Genomic DNA, 9,771 nt, shown 5'->3' on the forward strand with positions numbered 1-9,771 from the left:
AGTCAGTTGGAACTGATGAGCTTCTCAGAAAAAAAGATAATTGAGAAACTAAAAAAACAACAGTAGCAATGTATGAAATATATAGACATAATAGAAATTGTGGATGTGATAGAATTAAGGATGGTTTGCAAGGATATGTATAGAGAAAGTTATTAGAGAAAGACTAAATTTGATTTAGTTATATTTCCATTTATTTGTCTTTTAAGTTCATGTTATGGTTTCTTTGGCTAACTTTTTCTTATTCCTTTTATAGCTTTGCATAATCTATGTGTATTTATAGGGTGCTGTGTTAACGCCAACAATGGATCATACAATGTCCATGCAGCCAGCAAGTATGATGGGCCCCTTGACACAACAGATGAGTCATCTTTCCTTGGGCACAACAGGAACAGTAAGTTTGTGCTTAATTTTCACTTTTTAAATAGTGGTCTTTCATACTATAGGCTCTAACAGCTTTTCTCAATTGAGGTTCTGCATAGACCTAGGATATTCAAAGTGGTTACAAGGGGTTCTCTGATTAAAAAAATTAAAAAATTAACATTTTTAAAATTTCATGTGGAAAGCAATGATAGCACTTACATTGTGGGAATTTTGACAAAGCCCATCACTGTGCTGTTTGTCAACAGTGTAAAATATGTGAGTGTGTAATTAAACATGAATTATACTGTGCAGTTATGATGTTTTGTGATATTTCTATGCTACAGATTTATGAGGCCTGAAAATTTTTTCAAAGATTACTTCACACTAAAAAGATTGAGATAAAGCTGCTCTAGATTGTTCTCTTTTCCTCTGTATATGTTCATTTCTATCTATTATTTGACATTATTAGCTAATAAAACTATAATTTGTCATTTTATATCTTTCTATTTATTTCATATTAAATGTTGATAATAAAATGCAGAGATTGGGTATAAGTGGTTCTTGGTGCACAATTGAAGCTGTACAGTTTAAGAACGCCATAGTTTATCAAATACAGTAATAGTAGTATTTTCTTTGAACCATGCTGCTTCATGCTATTTTATGCTGTTTTCCTACTCAAAATTATCCGTAGTTGCAATTGTGCTCCATGGAAAACTTACAGATAACTTCATAATTTTTGAACAGTTTTTTTTTTTAAAATATAATTTTTATTAAACATTATTACCTTTAAAAAAAACGGAAAAAACAATACAGCGACATAAATACAACGACATAAGCAAGACAAATCATACATAACAATATAAAGTAGAACATACAGATACAAATGCCGTTTTAAACATACAACCCCCCCTCCCCCCCCCCACGGTGACAGTCATTCACAGCCCGGTTTTTCTTTCTTTCCTCATTATTAGGTCTCTAAGCCACATCTTCTCATTGCAAGATTCAGGGATCTATTACGGTACCTATGTTAACTTTCCCCATTTTAAGTCCCTGCTGTTCTCCTAGTCGCCCACATATACCATAGGTTCCAGCTAAGATAATGTTCTGTTTCTCCTTTGTCCCTCAGCCAACCCGTCATTCTGTCCATTTCTGCACATTCGTAGATCTTTTTAATTAAAGCATCTTCCGGCGGTATAGTGGTGGATTTCCAAAGTTGTGCATAGGTTATTCTTGCGGCCACAATTATATGCAGGCTCAAATGCCATATTGAACTGCTTATGTTATCTGGTTTGATGCTTAGTAACAGGTTCTCAGGTCTCCATTCAATGTTTGCCCCGGTAACCTCTTTTAACCATTTTTTAATCCTTTTCCAATATTTCGTGGCCTCAGTACAGGACCACCAAATATGGTAGAATGTGCCATCCTTTCTTCCACATTTCCAACACAATGGAGATAACCCAGGAAACATCTTAGCTAATCTCGTTGGGGGGAAGTGCCACCTATAAACCATCTTGTATATGTTTTCTTTGAATGCAGTAGAAGTTGTAAGTTTAATGGTCTTACTCCATAGATCCCACCATTTGCCCATTTCAATTTCATAACCTAGGTTTCTCTCCCATACTGTTAGAAGGCTTTTGTCCATCTCTTCATTAGTATCTTGGCAGGTCAAAAATTGGTAGATCTTCGATAACATTTTTTTGTCTCCACCAAACAAGATCTTATCTAGCCCCTGAGGGTTTGGGTAGATCCCGAAACGTGCCTTATCACTTTTAAACCTGTTTCTAACCTGTAAATATTCCCACCATTCCAAATTCCTGCCCTGTTGCTCTAATTCCATCTTTGTTTTTATGTTGCCCTCTTCTGTCATGATATCTTTATATGTTATGTTTCTTGTCCAATTAAATAAACTCGGATGCGTTAAGGCCTCTAATGGTGCCAACCAACACGGAACCCTAAGATAATATTTTTTCCTCATTTTTTCCCAGACCCCCATCAAAATCTTCCGAATATAATGTCCCATGAAGTACCTATGGGGGGTGTCTCTTTCTTGCCAGAGGGAGGCATGCCATCCCTGGGGGAGGTCATGTCCCTCTATAGCCAATAGGCGCCTTCTATTCAACATCACCCAATCTTTCACCCATGTCATGATTGCTGCGTTATAGTATGCTTCCCAGTTGGGTACTCCGAAGCCTCCCAGTTCTCTGCGTTTTTGTAAAGTTTGGGCTTTGATTCGTGCTTTCTTGCCTTGCCATATAAACTGTGTCACTATTGTCTCCAAGGATTTAAAAAAATTTTTGTCCAATTTAGTTGGTGCCGTTTGAAACAAAAACAAAAATTTTGGTAATACATATGTCTTGACTGTCGCGATCCTGCCCATCAGAGACAATTGTTTGCTACTCCAATTAGTCATATCTTTGGATACCTGTTGTAGCAATTTCATATAGTTATCTACCTTGATAGAGGAACATCTCTCCGTCAGCCAAATTCCCAAATATTGTACTTTGTGGGCCATGTTGATCCCTAACAGGCTTTGTACTTCCCTTTTCTGGTTCAGAGTCATATTTTTAATTAACAGTTTTGTCTTCTCTTTGTTTATACGTAGCCCCGCTATCCTACCGTACTCCTCTATTTTACATAAAAGTTGTATCCCAGACGCCATAGGGTCCTCCAGGATAAAAACAAGGTCATCGGCGAAAGCCTGGACCTTGAATTCCTGAGCTTTAACTCGTAACCCTTTAATTTGTGTATCGCTTCTCACTATTCTAAGAAGGGGTTCTAATGTGAGGATAAACAGTAGGGGGGATAGCGGGCATCCTTGTCTTGTGCCTTTACCAATCACAATGTCACCCGCCTCTTCTCCGTTTACCAATATTGTCGCGGTTTGTCGTACATAAATTGCCCGAATTGCATTTAAAAAACTTTCTCCAAACTTCATGTTTTCTAGTTGTGACAACATAAAATTCCAATTTACCCGATCAAAAGCCTTTTGTGCGTCAAGAAACATAAAGGCCACTTGTTTATCTGGCCGAGCTTCATAATATTCTAAGGCATCCAAAATAATTCTGACATTGTCTTTCAAATGCCTTGACGGCAGGAAGCCATTCTGATCAGAGTGTATAAATTTGTTAAGGAAAAATTTGAGTCTATCTGCCAATATAGCTGCAAAGATTTTATAATCCACATTCAAAAGTGAAATGGGCCTATAGTTTTTAATTTGGGTACGGTCAGCTCCAACTTTAGGCAAAAGGGTTATATAAGCCTCGGCCCATGATTTCGGTGCAATAGAATCCGTCAAGACAGCATTAAATATTGCTATTATCTCTTGTCCTAAAATTTCCAAAAAAGATTTATAGATTTCAACTGGCAAACCATCCATGCCAGGGGTTTTATTGTTTCCCATTTTTTAACTGCCTTTTCTAGTTCCTCTAATGTTATCTTTTGGTTCAGTACCCATTTTGCTTCATTTGAGATCTTGGGTAGATTTGCATTATCTAAAAATTCCTTAATTTGGACCTCAGAAACTTCTTCTCTACTATATAGTTGCTGAAAAAAGCCTTGGATAATTTCCTGTTTCTCCCCCTTGGTTTCTACTAATTCCCCTTTACTATTCTGCAGTTGAGCTATACGTCTGCTCTCTCTTTCTTTTCGAAGTCTATAAGAGAGCCAGCGACCCGGTTTGTTAGCATGCTCAAAAAAGTTTTGCTTAATCCCCCTAAGTTTTCGAGCGACATCCTCCTGGTCTAAAAGAGAGATCCCATGCTTAATTCTAGCCATTTCTTCTTTTTTCCTGTCGTCTAGTGGGTTCTGTTGCAAGGCTTTTTCTACCACCTCCAGTTTAGTTACCCATTTTGCCCTCTCTTCTAATTTTTTCCTGTGGGTACCTATTGTATGTTTAATAGCTAGACCTCTCATATAAGCCTTGGCCGTATCCCAAAGTATTTTTGGGGTTACTCCTTTCCTATTTTCTTCAAAAAAAAACCTCATTTCCCTTTTAAACATTTGCTGAAATTCTTGTTCTTTCACTATCTCTGTATTCATCATCCACCTTCTCTTCCTCCCCTGCCTTACTCCCTTCCACACCAATAAGAGTGGATTGTGATCGGCCCAGGTGTTGACCTCAATTGCTGCTTCCTTAATCAAGTCCCCAATTTCTGGTGTCAACCAGGCCATGTCGATCCTAGAACAGGATTGGTGTCTATGTGAAAAGAAAGTAAATTGTTGTTTCTGTGGGTGGAGTTCACGCCATACATCCTTTAATTCATATTCCTCCCTCATGTCTTCAAAGGTTTTGGGGAGAACTCTCCTCCTTTCTCTTAATTTCCCCCCCTTTTGGATGTTTCCTGGGTTGTAATCCATTGTCCTATCTGCCACCGCGTTATAGTCACCCACCACACAAATATGATCATAGCCTAACTCTGCAATTTTTAAATGCAACCTTCTAAAGAAGGTACTTTGGTTGTCATTCGGTGCGTATATGGCCACCAGCAAGATTTTATATCGACCAAATTTCAATTCGACCATTAAGATTCTACCCTCCCCATCCGTATACACCAATTTAGAATCGATATGGTCTTTAACATACAACACAGTGCCCCTTTTCTTTTCATCTGCTAAGCTTGTATACATTATACCCAGCCGGGGATAATACAACACATTTTGCTGGTGGTTCGCTATATGTACTTCTTGCAAGCATGTCAAATCACAATTCTTTTTCCGTAAAGCATTTAGTATTTTATTTCTCTTTCTTAGTGAATTCAAACCATTTATATTTAAGGAGATTAAGCGAAGTTCATCCGCCATGTTTATTTGTTTAAGGCTTTAGCTTTTGTTGTCTGCCTCGTTTGCGGTCTCTCATCTCTGCTTTGTTTCTCATTTCCCCCTTTCTCATCTCCCGGGACACTATTCTTTCGCTCCTTTCCTTGGCTCTTATTGTCCAGTTCTCCCTCGTTATTCTGAGTTCCCTTCTTCAGCTGGCTTTCGATAAAGTCTTGCGCATCTTGCAATGATTCAATCCGAAACCTCTGGCCTTGCCAGAAAAAAGATAACCCTTCTGGGAAAAGCCACCTATACATCACCTGAAGTTTCCTCAGTTGTGTTGTTAGGTCCTGATATTTCTGCCTCCTTTCCCTCACTCTTTTTGGTATCTGTTTTAGTACTATGACCATCTCCCCTGCACACATGGTATTCTGATCACGTGCCTTCTGGTAAATTTCTTCCCTCAGGGATCGCTTAGTAAACCTCACGTGCACTTCACGTGGCAGTTTCTGTCTCCTAGTATAAGAAGTATAGACTCTATATACGTCATCAATGTCGCTCTGTATCAACAATTTATCCTTCTGGGCGATCCCTGCTATCATCTCCACCATGATTTCTTTCAGTTTCTCTCCTCTTTCCTCTGGGATATTTTGAAATCTGAGAAAGAAGGCTGACTTTTCTAATTCCAACATAGCAATCTCATCTTCCAACCTTCTATTAATATGTAGCTGCCTCATTTCCCACCTTGCCATATTCTCTTCACTTTCCTTCATTTTTACTCCTAACTCTTGAATTTGACCCTCCTGTTTCTCCATTTTTGCCCAAATCTCCTTTTGCTGTAAATTCAACTGTTTCAGTTCACCCCTCATGTCTCCCATTTCATTTTTGATGTCGGCCAGGGATTTTTCGGTGATCTCTTGATTCCTAGCAATATTATTTTGTATCGATAGCAAAGTTGTCTGTATACTTTGCAATGTGGGTGCCTTCTCTACCCCAGCCATATTGTCTAAAGTTCTGTGTGTTATTGGAGGAGTTGAAGATGGGGACGGCTGAGTAGGTAATGTCGAGGTTTTTTTTCCCACCTTTGCCCAGCTCATATCAATTAAGTTAAGAATATCCCACTGCTTCATAAGCTATCTGCTACCAGTTTGAGCAATGTTCCAACTTATTTTGCTGCTATCTATACAGAAAATTATATGTAAATAAAGTCCCATAGAAAGGTCTAAAAAAAGTACAGGGAGGAGCCCATATCAGGAAGAAAGGAAAGAGGGGGAGGCAAATACATCAACACAAGAAGAAAAAAAGAAAAAAAACAGACCTCAAAGAGGAGAGAATAAAAAAGAAGAAAGGTTCAACTCGAAGTGTTACCCTTTCAAGTGTCCAACATCAGTTCCAAAAGGAGAAAAGAGAAAACAATGCACACGGTGGATATAATATTGACTGTCTCACGTGGAGCCTCAGCACAAAAGTTTTCCAAAGGTCTTAGTGGCAAGAGAGCAAGTTCGCTGGTTACTCAGCAAAAGTTTTCCAAAGGTCTTAGAAGCGAGCAGAGCAAGTTCCACAGGTCTTAATAGCAAGCAGAGCAGATTCGCTGAGTATTCTCAGCTATGCCTCTGGGTAGAAAAAAAAGCTTCCCTCTTCCTGTTTCCACCAACCTAAGCCGCCTTCAAAGACTCTTTATAATGTAAATCCGTCTTCAATTGTTAGTTCATTTACTCCTGTTTGTCTTAATTGCCGCTAAAAGTCCCATCAAAGAGAGAGAGAAAAAAGGATTGCCAGAGATGCAGTAACCAACTAGTAACTCCAACTTACTCTTCAAGAAAAGTTAGGGCGTCCAGATTCACTCCAAAAATCTTACGCCAGACAAAAGTGCTGTATCATGGCTGGGACAGCTCACGCGTCCCTCTCCAGAAGTCTGGGATCGATGCAGAGCCTCTGTTTAGCCGAGGAGATTGCACTTCCCCCCGCCTGCAGAGAAGCACCTCTATTCTTCGCTAAGTCCCTCCAAGACAGCGAACGACAGCTCTCTATGCCGCCAGACCCCTGATTTGTCAGCAAGGCTTCGGAGCAATCTCCAAGCCTGCCGCCATAGCCAATGACGTCACCGGAAGTCCAATTTTTGAACAGTTTTCAATATTTCACTATTGAAAATAATGTCATATTCATTCTGTCTGTAATAATAGTAATTGTAATGTATAGAAATAACTTGAGTGAAATTCCTAGCTACAAAAATCCTTATTCATGCCATCTTTACTTTTGCTACAATTTTAATTTCACATTTGAAATCAAACTTAAAAATAAGAACATGGTAAGTCAATCTATGGAAGATCTTAAAGTGACTATTTTGGAAATAGTAAATATCAAAGATTTTCAAGCAATCTCAGAATGCCTCAAGAAATATAATGCATTTCTAAAACATTACAATTGTGAATTAATGAGGTGCTTATAAGCTGTTTCACATGTAATTTCCATCTTTATAATCAACCTGTCTCCACCTTGCCTCACCCCAGTTTAAACCCTGAATCAGTATGCCACTCAGTATCAGATGAAGTGAATTGCAGTTTATGAAAGCTTACACTTTTAAATGAACTTTGTTCAAAAGTTACTACCTCCAGAGATTAACATGGCTTTTCTCCTACCATGCCATGTATGAAATATCTGCTTCATCATCCATACACAATATGTACAAACATATAATTTACATTTTTTTTCAGAAATCGTGTGTGTCATGGCATACTGAACTCCAAGAGTGTGCAGTTGGTTAGTGTGAACTTTAATGATGGCATTAAATTCTTGTTCTAGACTAGAGTGTTGGTGTCTACTGTAGAAGGACTAAGTTGATTATTGTATGTGAAGGAAGTACTAAATTGGTTAAAATATTATCAGTAACTACAGTAGAATAGGATTTTCTTCAACTTTTTCCTGTCAGCAAATATGGGCAACAGACCTGTCCAGTCACTATTTACTCTCTTTTTTCTTGTCTTTTTTACATGGCTAATTTATAGATTTGCAAGATAATAAATAGCAAGTAAATATTTAGATTGCTATATGCTGGAAGCCAGAGTTGATTAATGAGAAAGTTTGCTATTTCTTAGAAACTGTTAAAACATAGAATGGTGTTCTTTGACAATGCTACATTTGTACCAGTAGTTTGATTTTACCTTAAAAGAATGGCAGGAAATTAATATTTGAGTTAATTTCCTATGGAGCAAATTGTACCACTGACGAGGAGCTTTAAAAAAAATTCACAGGCATCATCATCATCTGATTGGATTACTCTTCTGTCTTGTGACCACTTTTTAACTTAATTTTTAATTTAGGGACCCATTTTTGTTTATAAGCACCGCTCGTGTAATGTAATTAAAAACCTTAGATTGTCCACAGAGGTAAAGTATTTTCATTTTCATTATCACCTTTGGTAAATGGACAAAACTTTTCAGGCCAACATTGAGTACTGCCTAAAATAAAATATATGGATGCCTCAATGTTATTTAATTAGTCAGTTAGTTTTTTTCAAGGCTGTCCAAATGATGATTCTGATCAATCTATAACTAAAATAATCAAAAGGGAACAAAATACATCAAGAAAAAGAAAATCACTGACAAGCAGAACCAAAAAGACCACATAGCAGAAAGCAAGGCCAAAGCTTTCTAACTCACAGCTTGTGACAACATCCAACTCTTTAGCAATATGTAAAAATTCATATCACCACTATCAAATATCTCAGATAAACCTGTGTGTCTTATGGGGCCAAATCTGGTTCTTAACTGTAGCAAGTTGTCATTCATAAACATATAAATACAGATATGCTAAATCCCTTCCTGTGATTTCCACTTTCCAACTCCCTCAGACTTTTCCAGGACTACCTTTCAGCTAAGTCTTCCTCCTTTTCTGCTTGAATTTCCAGAGATATGGGTGTAGATGTCCTCTCACGTGATGGGCAGGTAATTAAACAGGAAGGTAAGAGTGATGTCCCATTCTTTCCCACTTTCCCAGGATTTAGCTTTTATATAAATGACCCCAGTTTTCTTTATGCAAGATGACCTGGTATAAGCTGTCCCACAGAAATTACACTAAACATTTCCATGACCTGAGGGTCCAAACTACCACAACCATACAGACTCAAATTGAGTCTTACTGTATTTCTCCCTGTACATATTCATGTGAACCAGGTTTTTAGTAAAGATTAATGCGTTACGAGTTATTGACCTTGATTAAACAAGCTGTTTTATTCATCTGAATATATTCAATGTCCTCAGGTAGGATAATTTCAGCTGTCTTTGTTTTTTCTTGCCTTTTCTACTATTATAATTCGTTTATTGATACATTACATGTAAACTTTCAAGCATTCTCTTTCTTTGCAAAAGGCTTTCATTATACTCCCCTTTTAGTTTTAGAAGTCACTATAGTTCATTATTTTTCACATTTTTCTCCAAGTATTCTAAAATGCTATATTAAAAGAAAGAAGATTCCCCAATAGGCTAAAATGTTTCAATTACATTTTACACATACTGAATTAACATGAGCTCTTTTCTGTACTACATTTTTACCTTTTCTGGAATACATTATGAGTGTTCACATTTTCTAGGAATTGGTCTGTTAGCTAAAGTTGGGTGATACTGAAAATCTCTCTCTGAGAGTGCTTCTTGACTAAAC

The 9,771-nt window shown here is 37.6% G+C and overlaps 1 protein-coding gene across 7 annotated transcripts in view; it reads left to right on the forward strand.

Annotated features, from left to right (window-relative positions):
• RBMS3 (RNA binding motif single stranded interacting protein 3) overlaps positions 1–9,771 on the forward strand; it is a 538,131-nt gene that overhangs the window by 459,059 nt on the left and 69,301 nt on the right. For 6 of the 7 annotated variants that reach the window (XR_004256904.1, XR_004256905.1, XM_032235699.1 and 3 more), the window contains exon 11: positions 281–391. Coding sequence is in view for 5 of the 7 variants with exons in the window: in XM_032235699.1 (XP_032091590.1) it covers positions 281–391 (111 nt within the window). In the remaining 2 variants the exon portion in view is untranslated. Of the gene's footprint in view, positions 1–280; positions 392–9,022; positions 9,113–9,771 lie in introns of those variants that run through there. The other variant, XM_032235703.1, reaches the window with a different exon arrangement.

The sequence above is a fragment of the Thamnophis elegans genome, chromosome Z (assembly GCF_009769535.1).
Source record: "Thamnophis elegans isolate rThaEle1 chromosome Z, rThaEle1.pri, whole genome shotgun sequence".
Classification (NCBI taxonomy): Eukaryota; Metazoa; Chordata; class Lepidosauria; order Squamata; family Colubridae; genus Thamnophis; species Thamnophis elegans.